Raw genomic sequence first — 17272 nt, 5'->3', positions numbered from 1 at the left:
GTTTTGTGTTTATCTACCTTCCTTCGTGTGGCGTCAATCCATATTCCCGTTACTATTTTTAGAAGGTCACTGTCCACAACGCTTTCATCCATATTCCCGTTACTATTTTTAGAAGGTCACTGTCCACAACGCTTTCATCCCGGCGAAGCAGGGTATTCCTCTACTTCTTCCCGGCTCCGGCGTACGGTGCGCCAATCACCGTGGCTCTACTTCTTCCGGGCGAAGCCGGTTACCCGGCGAAGCGGGTATTCATCTAGTGAAACATATATGAAAGCCAGTATTACCAGTTATTCAGCATGATCCAAACATTTTCTAAGTCCTAAATTCTGATTCATATAAGAAACATATAAGAAAACTATAGGTTTCGGGAAGTGCAGGTTCTCATATATGATTCACTAGATGATTCCCGCTTCACCGGGTACCGGCTTCGCCGGGAAGAAGTAGAGCCGAATACCAGGCTGCGCCTGTGACCCGGCTTTGCCGGGTGTACGCCGGCTTCGCCGTCGCACGAAGGAAAGGAGATAAACGCGCAAAACACTGGAGACCTTCTAAAAATAGTAACGTGCAGTGACCTTCTAAAAATAGTAACGTAGTAACGGGAATATGGATTGACGCCACATGGAGGAAGGGAGATAATCGCGGCTGAAAACACTGGAGAAGATAAGGAAGAGTTACTGGTAGTGGATCCCGACAACAACAAAAAACAAAAACAAAAATCGGTTCAGCGCGCACAGCGCTGCGCGCTGAGGGCACGTGTTGAAATATCTCATCGATGAGGTAGTGTCCGGGGTGTAGCTGAATACGGTGTCCAAATTTGAAAAAGATCCACCGAGAACTTTGGCCGTGCATCGCGAACAGACAGACAGACAGACAGACAGACACTAGTCGTATATATATAATATAGATATATGAATTGGGGTCTTTTTCATATAAGAGACTTATAAGAAACCTATTCCTATAACTGACATACACAGTTTTTTTACTTGTCATATATGAAACTTATATGTTTCTTATAAGAAACTTATAGGTTTCTTATAATTATGTCTCTTATATGGCCATATATGTTCATTTCGTGCGGGTCTTATCCCGCCACATAATGTTAAAGAGACCATGTAAGTTTCTCATTTCTGTGTTTTATACTGTATGTACAAGTCTGAATAAAATTGTGTTTAAAACAAAGACAGTATATATGTATTACCAACCTTGGCTAGGCCTGTTCTCGGAGTCCATCATCTGCTATTCTTGTTTACAGGTGGGTCGAAAAATTATCTTCCTAGAAAGACAGAAGACGAATTAAAATGTATGCTGAAAAGCATTAAAAGTAAGTAAAAGTAAGAGCCCTGGGAGTGTCAGCCCATAAACGAAACAACCAAACAAAAGCAGTCAGTAGTGCGTGCAAATTAAGTGACCAGCAGCTGTCCCTGTTTCACAATTTGCTTTCACAATTGAAGGACCGCAAACAACTCAATAATGCAAGATTGGATGCTGCTCTGCTTACAGACCCGCTAGCATTCTTTTTGGCTTGTTCATTGTGTTTGTTAGTGTATGTATTCTGTGGATTGTGTGCTCGACTACTGAGTGAATGAATTATCCTGAATGAACATTTACAATACTTTTCTTGACTTGAGTTTGTGAGGTGTTGTCTGTCAAAGTGTTCAGTCTTAGTTCAATTTCATTCTAAATCTTTGAGAGGTGGTGACTTCAAACAGAATCACAAACAAGTCTGGGAGTTGAAAAAACAAACCAGATACAGTCAATAATCAAAGATCAAGAGTCTATTCCGAACAGTTTGGAAAGCGGACAAAGCTGCTTACAGAAAACATTCAAAAAGAAGTTGCCTCCCCTAGAACAAAATTCTACCCACACATTCCAAATAAAGACCCCTCCTTTTTACGACCGATTTTTCCAGACTTTTTCAAAGTAATCAGTTGGAGATTTTACTGTATAATACATAATTATAATAATAGTATGATAGTTGTTCGAGTTTTTCTGACTAGGCATAGATATTGTATTTGTTTGGGTCAAAATATTGGACCTTACACAGAAAACACAATAGCGTTTATACTGCTATTCTGAACTTGGTATAGAGTTAAGAACCTACAAAATGTAAGTTTTCCCCGAGTACGCTAGTACAATGGGCTCAGCAGACTTTAATTGTGTGTGTGTGTGTGTGTGTCTTTCTCCACTTAACAGCTTATTGCTGGGAAGCTACTGGGCGCAGTTCGTTCAAAAGTTGATACACTAACTTGATAATAGGTCCGATTGATCGTATTAAAACTTCATAATGTTACCTGGGACCTAAATGCGAAATAAACCACAAAAACGACTTGGCGGTGGGACGAATTCACACAGGCAGGCAACACGCAGCCTGATAGAATAGCCAGCCAGCGCGCTAGTTATTTCCCGCATCATCACACGCACGGACAGGCGCTGTGGCGGGGTGGTAAGACGTCAGCCTCTTAATCGGAAGGTCGAGGGTTCGAATCCCGGCCGCGGCCGCCTGGTGGGTTAAGTGTGGAGATTTTTCCGATCTCCCAGGTCAACTTATGTGCAGACCTGCTAAGTGGCTTATCCCCCTTCGTGTGTACACGCAAGCACAAGACCAAGTGCGCACGGAAAAGATCCTGTAAACCATGTCAAAGTTTGGTGGGTTATAGAAACACGAAAATACCCAGCATGCTTCCTCCGAAAGCGGCGTATGGCTGCCTAAATGGCGGGGGTAAAAACGGTCATACACGTTAAATCCCACTCGTGCAAAAAACACACGAGTGTACGTGGGAGTTTCAGCCCACGAACGCAGAAGAAGACAGAAGAAGATCACACGCACGCAGAGGATTTTTGTAGGTCAGGTTGTGGGCATGCGAGACGATTTGCCAGGCTTTGTGCGTTGTGTGTTTGAATAATGTGATTTTTCGTGTACCCCATTTTCTACCAAGCGTTGGTTGTTCGGTCGCGACTGCGGTGGTTTAGAGGTCGCAATTTTGTGTTTTGTTTCCTTTTCATATTAATTTGTATTTTTTCTTATGGTTTCTTTTGTTTACATATGTTTCAGTCTTTTACCTTCACTTTACATTAAAGAATTTGGTAAAACTACCTGGGGCGTGATAAATGCAAGAATCCGCGAGCCAGGACAGTAAAAGAACTTCGTGGGCCACCAGTTCACCAGTTATGAAGAGGGTCGGCAGTATATTTTTCACTGTGATCAAATAAAAGAGAAAGGCCAGTCACCACGCACATCCTCGGCTCGCATGCAATGTAGTTATATAGCAAAGGGAATGCCTGTAATTCACACAGAGCAATCACTTGATCTTAAACGTGCACAAGACAAAAACTTTCATACTGGGGGAGCGAGCCAGTCTGAAGAGTACTCGGGTCCAGCGCGAGCGTTTTTTATTACTTCAATGCGACTGTTTTCTGACAAGAGCAGACACACTTTTTTTGCGTATGTTTATTGCGCATACACACTTCTCTGCCCTTTTGGGACCAAACAAGGCAGCGGTATTCGTACTCAACACAACATAAAGTTTGAGAGTTTTTGCCTGTAAAAAACACACAAAAACTGACGATGAGAAGACTGAAGAGCAAAAAACCTAATCTTTTTGTGATTTGTTTCTCCATTTCGAATGACTGACTTGGCTTTCGGCGCTCGACACTTTTTCAGTTTGAAGATTTTGTTGTGTTCAAGGACATAAATTATGTTATAATGTTTCCTTGGATAAATAGGCCAATTAGGGTAGCTCATTATCATCTTTAGAGTTGGCAAGCATTGGAAAGAAGAATTGAATATCTTTGATTGAAGGATAACGCTGGAAAGACTGTCTGTTTGTGTGAAACCGGAACTTTGTTTGTTTATTTGTTGCTTAACGTCCAGCCGACTACGCAGAGCCATATCAGGACGAGGAAGGGGGGGATGAAGGGGGCCACTTGTCAAGCGATTCCTGTTTACAAATGCACTAACCCATTACTTGTGTCCCAGTAGGCTTTAGTAAAACTAAATTAATACCTACTGGAAGATTACCAGTTTCCAGTATGTTAAAATAGGCTTAACCTATCTACTGCTGGACTTACATCAGAACACTAACAGATTAAACTATACATGAATCGCGAGACAAGCGGCAAGAGAAGAGATTTTTGGAAAAAATACAGGTGAATGAGCAAGAAGGCAGAAAAAAGAAAAGAATTCATGAAGAAAAAGAGAGCATGACAGGAAAGAGGAACCAAAAATCTACCTAACAGCAAACTAGAAAGCTCCTGCGGTTCCAAAAACAGGAGGGGCCTTTAATTTCATAACCGCAGTGCCCCACTGCGGGAGAAACCGGAACTGTGCACTTGTACAAGTTGTAGTTTTGTTGTTGTAAAGACATGTATAAACAATATTGAACCAGTTCCATAGAACTAGAAGCATGAAAAATCGCTGAAATAGGGTTCTATCCCATCACAACCCCCCAATTCCGCCACGTGTCTATCTGAATAGCAAAATATGCCACTAAATATTTTGAGGATGTGGAACAATTATTGCACATGGGGTATGTCGGGGAAAGGAGGAGGAATGATCCAGGTGAGACGTAAATGGAGAGGATAAGCAGCAGCAACAGACAGGAAAGAGATGAAGACAGAAAAGAACAAATTAAGCTATGGTGAAAAGAGAGAGAACGAGAAGGTAGAGGGAGGGTTCTTACAGAGATAATAACAGAAGGAATATGGTGTGTTTTGGGAGGGGGGGGGATCGAGTGGGGGATAAGACGGACTACATTTTTTTAATATGAAATTCCCTTGGAATTACCTTATAATAGCACTTTGGAAGTGCCTGCTTAAACACACATATAGGTCAGGAATCTGTCAAGGTGTCCAAATGCAAAAATCCTGTTCTGGATACTTTTATTACTTTGTATTTTATTCTGTTTTTAAATGACTACAATATAAACAATACAGTTATGAAGTATTCCTCATGCAGATTCTATCCATACCAAATTTATGTCTGTCAGTCGTCTGGATGCTGAGAAAATTGACTTTGTTCAAGAAAAAAAGCACCTTTTTGGGCACACAAGGCGTTACGCGAAACGCATGGTACATTGGGCATTGAATAACCAAGTTACTGATAAGGGTATCATCTCAATCTAATTTTTAATAGGTCCAGAAATGGATGGAGAAACATATGTTAGATTAATGAAAGTTTGATCTGAACATAGGTTTTGGATTTTGAACGTTCTTTTTTAGCTGGTCAGTACGTTACATTTGGTGTAAATAATCATGAAACAAGAAGGGCAAAGCCCATACGACTCACATGCTTGACCTTGACCTTTACAGGTCAAATAACTAAACCTAGCAATGACATCATACACTAAGAACTGCTTTACACATTTTTCCTACCAAAATACATGTGACCTTGATCCAAGGTCAAGGTCATCCAAGGTCATGCAACACAAAGCTGTTAATTCAAGACATAGGAAGTACAATGGTGCTTATTGGCTCTTTCTACCATGAGATATGGTCACTTTTAGTGGTTCACTACCTTATTGTGGTCACATTTCATAAGGGTCAAAGTGACCTTGACCTTGATCATATGTGACCAAATGTGTCTCATGATGAAAGCATAACATGTGCCCCACATAATTTTTAAGTTTGAAACAGTTATCTTCCATAGTTCAGGGTCAAGGTCACTTCAAAATATGTATACAATCCAACTTTGAAGAGCTCCTGTGACCTTGACCTTGAAGCAAGGTAAACCAAACTGGTATCAAAAGATGGGGCTTACTTTGCCCTATATATCATATATAGGTGAGGTATTGAATCTCAAAAACTTCAGAGAAAATGGGAAAAATGTGAAAAATAGCTGTTTTTTAGGCAACATTTATGGCCCCTGCGACCTTGACCTTGAAGCAAGGTCAAGATGCTATGTATGTTTTTTGGGGCCTTGTCATCATACACCATCTTGCCAAATTTGGTACTGATAGACTGAATAGTGTCCAAGAAATATCCAACGTTAAAGTTTTCCGGACGGACGTCCGGACGACTCGGGTGAGTACATAGACTCACTTTTGCTTCGCATGTGAGTCAAAAAGGGAAACTATCTTAAAAAAAATTTTCTGGTCAAACTTACTTGAAAATCATTGCAGAGGAAAGTCATTAGGTAGGATGATTGTATTTATTTTTAAATTGAGCGAAAAAGTTGTGTTGGATGTAATTTAATTGTACTTCTAAGTTAAAAATATGCGTTTGGTGTAAATGAAATAAATTAAGAAATTGTATCTACTTGCCCAAACAAGTTTTGTCACAGTCTTTAAATAATGCCATAATACACAAAAGTGTGTGTTTTCTTATACCTCAGACACCTGGTAGTTAAACTATGGTCACAGGATTCCTAGTGCTTGCACCTGTTGGCTTGTAGAGAGACTTAAGTGAGGCCATCTGACAAGGGTGTAAATGTAACGTACAATGTCATACTGAGAATACTTGAAAATGACAATGAATTTGTTTTAGAGACAGAAGATAACTTATCATTGCTTAAAGAACAACCAGCAAGACCAAACCTTTGTTTCAACATGAAAACAAGCACACTGAATGACAAAATTTACCTCAGAAGGACCACTGTTGGGACATTTTGGTGTAAATGTAACATACATCACCTTGTTTTTTTACTGAGACCATATGCAGCACATAATAATGCTAAAAACAGCACATAACAGTCTGTTGAGGGTTTATGAGCTAAATAAAAGATAAATTACCCTTCAAATGGACCTGCAGATCTTCGGAGCCTTCTGTATGTTACTTTACACCATCCTTTTGTGTAAAGATGTACACACAACCAAAAAGGCACAACCATTAATTTAACCCTTTATTTTGACTTTAGACAGGTAGCTTAGAACAAACAAGTTAGAAATACTGTTTAACTGAGGTGAGCATAGTCCATTAAATGTAAATGTAGTACCTTGTACTTGCTGTTTGGTGTAAAGTAACGTACAGATCATGGGTAAAATTAACATTTGGTACCGTAGTGGAGTACCAACCTGACTATTCTATCGTGAAAAGGATTTGTTATGATTTCTTGTTTGTAACTCAAAAAACTGCAGACCAAAATAGTGTAAAAATATTTAAAGAGGGTGATTTGATAATAATTTCTACACCGCTGACCGTGCTTTTTTCAAATTAAGTAATAACCTGATGATTGAGGTTAAGGTTTGCAAAACAAATGACATGAAAATTTACTGGAACCTTTTCTGCACTTCCATAGAGAATTTCATTGTTTTAAAAACAGTGTAAATAGGTAAATGTTGAATTGTAACTTTGATTCTGGGCTTTGGTGTAAAGTAACTAACGGATAAATGATTTTGCTTATATTGAGACAGGAGAAACTTTTTTCAAGTGTTGCTTTAATTAGTACAGATCAACTCTACATTCAGCCATCAAGCCATTGGATAGTGAAACAGTTGCCTAAAGCTGAACCTAAGAAAATGACAGCACCTTGAAATTATGTTATGGTGTAAATGTAACATACAGTCATTTGTGCTTTATCTGCAAATATTTGATAAACCGAACACTTGACTGGAAAATAAAATGCTGCAATTGAAGGACAGGAATACCGAGATGTTTATTCATGTAAATTTAAGGAGGTTTAAAAAAGTCTAAAAATTGTAACACTTTTTGGACTCCTTGACAGATTCTTGGCCATCTATGTCTAACATCAAGATTCTAAATTATCTCCTTCGCATCCTAGCTGCAAGTTCGCTCTCTTCCAAGGACCATCAGAAAACAGAAAAACGTCCTATCAGTCACCCGCAAGAGGAAACCGGTCTGCACCAACTACACCCTTCATGGGGAAACACTGCAGAAGGTGGACAAGGCCAAGTACCTTGGCGTGGAGCTCACGAAAGACATGCACTGGGGAGCGCACATTCAGGCCACCACAGCAAAGGCAAAAAAACCCAGTGCCTTTGTTTACCGAAACCTCAGGGGCTGCCTCCATCCTGTTCAAACCACCTGCTACAATCAGGGGCTGGTGAGACCGGTCTTGGAGTATGCTTCCCCAGTCTGAGGCCCACGTCAGAAGGGCCTGTCCGACAGCCTGGAGATGACGCAGCTACGCTCCGCAAGGATAATCCTGCGCGACTTCAAACCCACCATTAGCGCAACGGAACCCGTCTCCAGGCTCCAGCTGGACCCCCTCATACAACGGCACACACCGTGACCGAGGCCACCATGATGTACAAAATCATGGGTGGACTGGTCGAGGTAGCCCCAAGGGAAGGCACACTGACATCGGTCCCAAGATCCACCAGGGGGCACACAACCAGACTATAGTATACAGGTCCCCCAATCCCGCACTGACTCCCACAGAACGTCGTTCTTTCCGTCTGCGATCCACCTCTGGAATAACGGGATCCCCCAAGAGGCTGTGAGGCAGACTCCCCCCAGGACTTCAGAACCATCGTTGAGGCCTGGCTCCGAGGGGCGAGCCCATAGGCATCCCCTGTCGAAACCCACTCGATCCATGCCTGCTCCCCCTCCCCGCCTCCCCTCCCCACTAGATTCGCCCCCTCTCCACCACCCCCCCTCCCTCCGTAATAGACCCCCCCCCCCCCTCTCTATCCATCAGCAGTGATAAAGGTAGATTCTATCGCTCTTTCTCCGTTTTGGTTGTATTGTTTTCGTCAGGGCCCGGTTGCTGCACTGAGGGTCACCATGGGGGGGGTCTGTGCACGTGTACGTTGAGGCCAAAAGTGCCATGCACGGTGATCCAACAATTTCCCCATTCCCATGCACGTTACGTCCAAAAAGCCCATTCCCGGTGCACGTGGTAAAGCATCGCCCCCCTCTGCACTAGTGATCCAAGCAAATAAGAGAACAACGTTGAAGTGACAATGACTAGGTTTAAAATGTCCCTTATCAGAAAGTTCAACCTCAGTCCTTTGATGTTTATTAAACACATTTTCATATAAAGTTGGCGCTTCAAATGGAAAAGTGGCTTTGAAATTGACCCTAATCCTTCTTTGGGCTCTGTAAATGTCATTTGGGGCTATGGTTGTAAAACGGTATCTACTGGTCACCCCAATGTATAAACTGAAAACTCTTTCTGCACCAGAACACGCAGAAAGGATTGTATCTGCCTGATGTCTGATGCTTTTCAAAATCCCCAACCACTAACACCTTCAAAACGGACATTAACTGACACTGTTGTTTTTCCCTATATAATCCTTACTATTTTTCCGAGACGTCGTCGTGTTGTGTATTTAGCTTGCCACAACCTCATACATGGTCCTAAAAGTTCAAGCTGAAGAAAATACTAAAGATAAATGAACAAGCTGACACAGTGTCATTCGCACCGTGAATCCCCCCATGGGAACATACTAAAGTCTGGTTCCAAATAGGCTCAATTTCCTTCTATTTCTTTGTATTTCTGCCTCGTAGGGGTAGGGGTGTTCAAACCAAAGGCACCTTTAAACCAAAATTCAAATCACACATCTTACAATACTAAAACACTCAGCAGTGAAAGGGTGTCTGCTGGTAAAAAATTCCAAACAATCCTAAAAGTACTTCACTACTAAAAGTGCTTTTAAAAAGAGCCGTTATTTTTCCCTCTATATTCAGTATTGTGTTTTCTGCGAACATGTAGTCTATTTAGATGGTTGTCGTGTGCACTTGAGTTGCTAAAGCGTTTTCAGTTGGGCATATGTCGTAAAGCAAAGAATTAGCCCTTTGAAAACCATCAGAACTGTCACACAAAAATAACATTTACCTATCTCACCAACTAGGTCTTTTCCTTATGTATTATGTATTGTCGTGTTTTTTGTAGCATACTTGTGAAAACAGCCACCACTGTTGTAAATGATACTTTAAAGAGCATTATTTCATTTTTACAGTTGAAGGACAACCTGGACTGCCGTATATTACAGCTGTTTTACAATCAGCCAAAATTTTCTTAACAAACGTATGTTAAGAACAACTCCCATAGTGAAATTGAAGGAAAACAAAGTGAAAATCCCCCTGCCATAGAGGAGCTAAAGAATCAACAATAAACGACTGCATGGATAGCTTGATGCACGAATGCATTGCGGACATGTTTGTCTCCAACCAAGAGAAAGTTCCAAAAAATCCCTTTTGTGCTTCTTATTATACAGTGACGTCAAAGACAGCCTTTTCTGCTGTTCATACATTCAGGGGTTATGGTTACACTAAACGACGTAGTTGTAGCCATACTGCCATCCAGATTTATTTTTTCCTTGCGAGCAGTCACAGGGTGTTTGTGCTGTCTGCCAACCGTTAGACGACCCCGCCCAAGTCTGTTAAGGGACCGTTTGACCGTTATAGAACGCGTCTTTTTGATTTTTTGGCACAGTTGGAAACGGTTGATTTTTATCCCTACCATTGTTTCCAAACATTATATAGGAATGTTTTGTGAACAACGGATAATAGCCGCTACTCGCATGTGTAGCAAAAGTGAGCGTACATACTCACCCTGGTCGTCCAGCCGTTGTCTGTTGCCCGTCTTTATCTGTCTGTACTGAACATTACCTTTGGATATTTCTCCAATGCTATGAAGTGAAGAAACACCAAATGTTGCAAAATGTTGTATGACCCCAAGAGCTCAAAAAAGATACTTGAGAACCTTGACCTTACCATAAGGTCAAGGTCACAGGGAGAATTAATGTGGTCTAAAAACTGCAAAATTTCACATTGTGCCAGTTTTCTGGAAAACAAATTAAAAACAGCGGGCTTAGTTTTGTATGGTATACAAGAAAAAGAAAGCCTTATCTTCTGATACCATTTTGGTTGACCTCGCTTCAATGTCAAGGTCAGAGGAGCCCTTCAAAGTTAGACATATTTTGATGTGAGCTTGCCCCTTTAACTTTACTATGGACGATATCTCTTACAAACTTAAACACTGAGTGGGGCGTTTGTTAGAATTTCATAGTGAGCCACATCTGGTCACATATCGTTAGGGTCAAGGTCACATTGACCCCTATGAAAAATGTGACCAAGCCGGGTAAAGAAATCCATGTGTCTTGGTAAAATATCTTAACAAAGCAAAGCCCATGCGACTCTCATGTTTGACCTTTGTCTTAAAGTGACCTTGACCTTCAGGTGACCTTGAAGGTGAAGGTCTAACAACTGAAGCTGGCAAGGACATTGTACACTATTAGAACTGGTTTACAGATTTTTCCTACCAAATTACACATGACCTTTGGCCAAGGTCAAGATCATCAAAGGTCACACATCACAAGGCTATCAATTCAAGACATAGGAAGCATAAACATACTTATTGGCACTTTCTACAAAGAGACATTGTCACTTTTAGTGATTCAATTGCCCGTTTCAGTCACATTTCATAAGGGGCAAAGTGACCTTGACCTTGATGATATGTGACTAAATGTGGCTCAATATCAGTATATAACATGTGCCCCACACAATTATGAAGTTTGAAAGATTTTTTTCATAGTTCAGGGTCAAGGTCACTTCAAAACATGTATACAATTCAACTTTGAAGGACTCCTGTGACCTTGACATTGAAGCGAGGTCAACCAAAATGGTATCAGAAGATAAGGCTTTCTTTTTCTTGTATACCATACAAAACTAAGCCCGCTGTTTTTAATTTGTTTTCCAGAAAACTGGCACAATGTGAAATTTTGCAGTTTTTAGACCACATTCATTCTCCCTGTGACCTTGACCTTAAGGTAAGGTCAAGGTTCTCAAGTATCTTTTTTGAGCTCTTGGGGTCATACAACATTTTGCAACATTTGGTGTTTCTTCACTTCATAGCGTTCGAGAAAAATCCAAAGGTAATGATTTGTACAGACAGATGAAGACGGGCAACGGACAACGGCTGTACGACCAGGGTGAGTATGTACGCTCACTTTTGCTACACATGCGAGTAGCGGCTATTATCCGTTGTTCACAAAACATTCCTATATAATGTTTGGAAACAATGGTAGGGATAAAAATCAACCGTTTCCAAATGTGCTAAAAAATCAAAAAGACGCGTTCTATAACGGTCAAACGGTCCCTTAACAGACTTGGGCGGGGTCGTCTGACGGTTGGCAGACAGCACAAACACCCTGTGACTGCTCGCAAGGAAAAAATAAATCTGGATGGCAGTATGGCTACAACTACGTCGTTTAGTGTAACCATAACCCCTGAATGTATGAACAGCAGAAAAGGCTGTCTTTGACGTCACTGTATAATAAGAAGCACAAAAGGGATTTTTTGGAACTTTCTCTTGGTTGGAGACAAACATGTCCGCAATGCATTCGTGCATCAAGCTATCCATGCAGTCGTTTATTGTTGATTCTTTAGCTCCTCTATGGCAGGGGGGTTTTCACTTTGTTTTCCTTCAATTTCACTATGGGAGTTGTTCTTAAACATACGTTTGTTAAGAAAATTTTGGCTGATTGTAAAACAGCTGTAATATACGGCAGTCCAGGTTGTCCTTCAACTGTAAAAATGAAATAATGCTCTTTAAAGTATCATTTACAACAGTGGTGGCTGGTTTCACAAGTATGCTACAAAAAACACGACAATACAGAATACATAAGGAAACGCCCTATGTTTGGTCAGTTGGTGAGATAGGTAAATGTTATTTTTGTGTGACAGTTCTGATGGTTTTCAAATGGCTAATTCTTTGCTTTTCGACATATGGCCCAACTGAAAACGCTTTAGCAACTCATGTGCACATGACAACCATCTAAATAGACTACATGTTCGCAGAAAACACAATCAGGCATGGGAATTGAAAATTGTAAAAAAGGCTGAACATTTTTAACTGAAGACGCGAAGCGTCAAGTCGACGGCGCGAAACGCCTAGCCTTACTAGGGGGGTCCGGGGGCATGTCCCCCCGGAAATGTTTTTCTCCAAAGAACCCAGATGGTGCAATCTGGTGTCATCTGAGCTCCAAGTTTGCCATTAAATTCTGTTTTTAGAATCAGAGTTTTTAGTACCAATTTTTGATTTTTTGAAGAAAAAAAATATATACATGTATATTTATGGTTGAAATTTGTTAAAAAATTGATCTGTTGAGACAAACAGGAAAATGTAACTTGTAAGCGGTGTTCTTCGCTTGACTTGAGCCAAAATCTGTTCTTCTTCTGCCGTATAAAATCGAAGGAAAATCCAACAATTCAGGAGCACTGTGCCTTACTTGAGCAGAAAAAAACCCACCTGGCAAACGTTGATTGTTCTTCAGAGAAGAGCACGTTTCAATGTGCTTCTTCCTGCGGAGATGGTCAGTAACAGTTAGTAGGTGTTGCAGACGATGCACATGCTGAACCACGGACATCAATTTTTCTAAATCGGGTGCCGACGCGCTGTTTGTCTCAATTCACTTCCACAACAGCCGACACCCACTCCCATTTCCATTTGTTCGCGCATCCAGTGTCATCGAATCTTTGACCACGTTATACAACACGCGCGATCGACATTTTCACTGGTACACTGCGTTCAATCACTTCAATGCTGTTGCGTGCCCGCGAATCCTATAGCGTGCCCGCGAATCAACAGCGAGCTGTTTCACTCAAAGTTCAAGTAACTTAGGCGGGCGGTAGCAGTGCGTGAACAAAGTTTTCGCGGGCTTTTGCGCTAAAGCAAAAGTAACCGGTGCTTTTTTTTGTGTGCCTCCCCCCTTTATTTTTTCGGCGGACACTTTTGCTTTTCCGGCGGAACAAACAAAAATTTCGGCGGAAATCCGCCGTTCGGCGGACAATTCCCATGCCTGACAATACTGATTATAGAGGGAAAAATAACGGCTCTTTTTAAAAGCACGTTTAGTAGTGAAGTACTTTTAGGATTGTTTGTAATTTTTTACCAGCAGACACCCTTTCACTGCTGAGTGTCTTAGTATTGTAAGATGTGTCCTGAAAACAGTGTCAGCTTTAGTGAGCAGAAGACAATCATCAAGGCATTGATGAGGCCAAGGACAAACAGAGATGACTACCACACAATGTCCAGAGAGCAGCAAGTCAACCTCATCAGGCTGCGTACTGGCCACAACAGGCTCAATGCTCACATGAACCGAAAGTTCAAGCTGGCGCCATCACCAACCTGTGCCTGCGGTCAAGAGGACCAAACAGCGGAACACATCTTACAGCGATGTCCCTTACTAGATGAGGAACGAAAAGAAGTGTGGCCGTCACCAACTCCCTTGCAGACCAAACTATACGGCAGTCGACAGGAGTTGGAGAAAACGACAACATTTATCACCAGTGCTGGACTGATTGTGTAACCTCTGCGAACGCCAAGAAGAAGAAGAAGTAAGATGTGTGATATGAGTTTTGGTTTAAAGGTGCCTTTGGTTTGAACACTCCCACCCCTACGAGGGAGAAATACAAAGAAATAGAAGGAAATTGAGCCTATTTGGAACCAGACTTTAGTATGTTCCCATGGGGGGATTCACGGTGCGAATGACACTGCGTCAGCTTGTTCATTTATCTTTAGTATTTTCTTCAACTTGAACTTTTAGGACCATGTATGAGGTTGTGGCAAGCTAAATACACAACACGACGACGTCTCGGAAAAATAGTAAGGATTATATAGGGAAAAACAACAGTGTCAGGTAAAGTCCGTTTTGAAGGTGTTAGTGGTTGGGGATTTTGAAAAGCATCAGACATCAGGCAGATACAATCCTTTCTGCGTGTTCTGGTGCAGAAAGAGTTTTCAGTTTATACATTGGGGTGACCAGTAGATACCAGTTTACAACCATAAGCCCCAAACGACATTTACAGAGCCCAAAGAAGGATTAGGGTCAATTAACCATATCCACATATCGAGGCTCTGGGAGTTACTTCCCTTGTTTTAGGAAGCAAACACACACAAATGCCGCCTAACAAGCGCTGTGCTTGGGGACAATGTAAAACGGATGATAGGTATCCTGAACGCTGTGTTGGCGTGAAATTCATCCCATTTGTGAAACCGGGAAAGCATCTGTACCATCTAGATCGCTGCCTTCGCTGGATAAAAGCCTGCAATCGCCCAGCTTACCAGTTGAACGTCAACACAATCAAGTCGTACACGTACATTTGCAGCAAGGTCAGATCTCGCACGACTTTGATTCAAGGCCTATTGCTAATTTTTTGATGGTTTGGTCTCAGTGTCACAAAAATATGACGATCTAATCAATCACTGATTTAAAAAATAAGTATGTTGCCCTATATCCATTGACATTCTTAGTGAAATAGATCTATTTGAAATAGTATTTCACTGCCCCGACCGGCGAACTTGTTGCCGGCTGTATTGAGCTTGTGTGTTCGTGTAGGCTTACTCAAAAAGTCAAAATCACAGTCGTCTCCGAAACAAGCAATAATCAGAGTTGGGGGGAAAACATTTCGTTTGTTCAGTTTTGTTTTGTTCTTGATAGTTTGTTTATCTCTCACACACACACACACACACACACACACACACACATACATACATACATACATACATACATACATACACAAACACACACGCGCACGCACACACATTGTACGTACGCGCACATACACACACCTACTGAGATATGTCTAACATACACGCACGCTTGCAAACACACACATAATACGCAAACGCAGTTTAATTTCCTCAATACAAGGCGAAAGGCACACACACACCACACACAAATAAACACACACACGCAGTCCCACACACACACACAACCCTCACACACACAAATAAACCCACACACGCAGTCAACCCCCCCCCCACACACACACACACAAACCCTCACACACACAAATAAACACACACACGCAGTCCACCCCCCCCACACACACACACACACAACCCTCTCTGACACACACACCCGCCCAACCCCAGCGTCCAACTCAACTTTCACCAACAACCATACCCTACTCTCACTATCGCTCTCTGTCTCTCTCTCACACACACACACACACAAGCTCATGCAAGCACAGCCACACACACACACAGCACGCGCATACACACACACTGACACACATCACACACAGCACGCGCATATACACACACACTGACACACATCACACACACACACCCACACACACCTTTCGCAGTTCGCTCACAGTTCTTCTCTTTTCCATCGTCACCATCTTCGAAGCTTGCTTCGCTTTTCAGGGGAGATAACCCGTTTATCACATTCGCTGCTGACTTGTGGGTCAAGGCTATTTCAAAGCCATGTTTCCGTATGAAGCGCCAACTTTATATGAAAATGTGTTCAATAAACATCAAAGGACTGAGGTTGAACTTTCTGATAAGGGACATTTTAAACCTAGTCATTGTCACTTCAACGTTCCCTTCACTAAAGTGGCTAAGATGCCTGGATAATAGGTAGCACTGCAGTGGTACTGGTAGGCCAGCCCCTCAGCCGGGCCCGAAATTGGGCGCCAGGGCAAATCACGTAAAGCAAGCTTGTCTACCAACCCTCCCATGTTATTATTTCCACAGGAACACTATCCACTTTATCTTTCGCACTAGGGAAATTAGGCGCACCAACCAAATGAGGCTAGTTGCTCTCAAGAAATTAAGAAGAAGAAGAAGAAGAAGAAGAAGTAGCACAGATAGCATCAACTTGTGCGAATTTAGGCTGCTCATGCAAAACCTTTCAGTTTTAATTTAAACGAAATTGCCACACATAATTAAATAATTTAATTTGCTCACCTTTATTTGTGTGCTCTGCAGCATAGAATGCCCGCAGTGCCACAGCTGAAGAAATAGTGTACGTACTCGTCAATTACTCCTATCTCCGGCCATGCCTTACTTCGCTCAAACAACTTCTGTAGAGATCGAAGAAACGTGACTTCCGATAGCGATGGTTCAGAATGGAAATCGATCGGTGTCGCTCAAAACTTAAATTAAACACAAGCAGGTTATACTAGTAAGTGATGTTGATTTCTGACATCTGACCGTAACAATAGTAACGCGATAGTAATTATTTACAATTGAAGGTTCAGTTGCGACATACACGGCTCACTTCCGGTTTTTTTAACTTTTACTTTCGCTTTCATCCGCCTTATAACCCGCCAAAACGCTCTCTTCTGTTCGTGGCTGAGCCTGTGTGGGTGTCACTGTGTGCCGTGTGTGTGTGTTTGTGTGTGTGTGTGTGTGTGGTGACTGTGTGTGTGTGTGTGTGAGTGTCACTGTGTCGGTGTGTGTGCAGTGTGTGTGTGTGTGTCAGTGGAGAAACTTGAAGTGCAGTGCACACACATTTTTTGTTGGTATCTCTTATTTTCCCCATAGGAGCCTTGTAAGTGTACAAGAGGAGATATAGTACGAATAGCCCGTGCGTTGAGCAGAGAAAGTAGGTCATTTTAAGCCGACAACTTTTGTGCAGCC

General features: G+C 41.9%; 1 protein-coding gene across 1 annotated transcript in view; it reads right to left on the bottom strand.

Moving 5' to 3' along the window:
* The window catches only part of LOC138954306 (uncharacterized), a 28852-nt gene extending 12141 nt beyond the window's left edge, over positions 1-16711 (bottom strand). Inside the window, exons 1-2 of the mRNA XM_070326183.1 lie at positions 16598-16711; positions 1203-1273 (exon numbers count right to left, since the gene is read on the bottom strand). Coding sequence (XP_070182284.1) covers positions 1203-1233 — 31 coding nt within the window. The 5' untranslated portion in view covers positions 1234-1273; positions 16598-16711. The remainder of the gene's footprint in view (positions 1-1202; positions 1274-16597) is intronic.
* Between the last annotated feature and the right edge of the window lie 561 nt (positions 16712-17272).

Source organism: Littorina saxatilis, unplaced genomic scaffold, assembly GCF_037325665.1.
Source record: "Littorina saxatilis isolate snail1 unplaced genomic scaffold, US_GU_Lsax_2.0 scaffold_229, whole genome shotgun sequence".
In the NCBI taxonomy this organism is placed as follows: domain Eukaryota; kingdom Metazoa; phylum Mollusca; class Gastropoda; order Littorinimorpha; family Littorinidae; genus Littorina; species Littorina saxatilis.
This window is presented reverse-complemented; position numbering and strand designations above follow the sequence as displayed.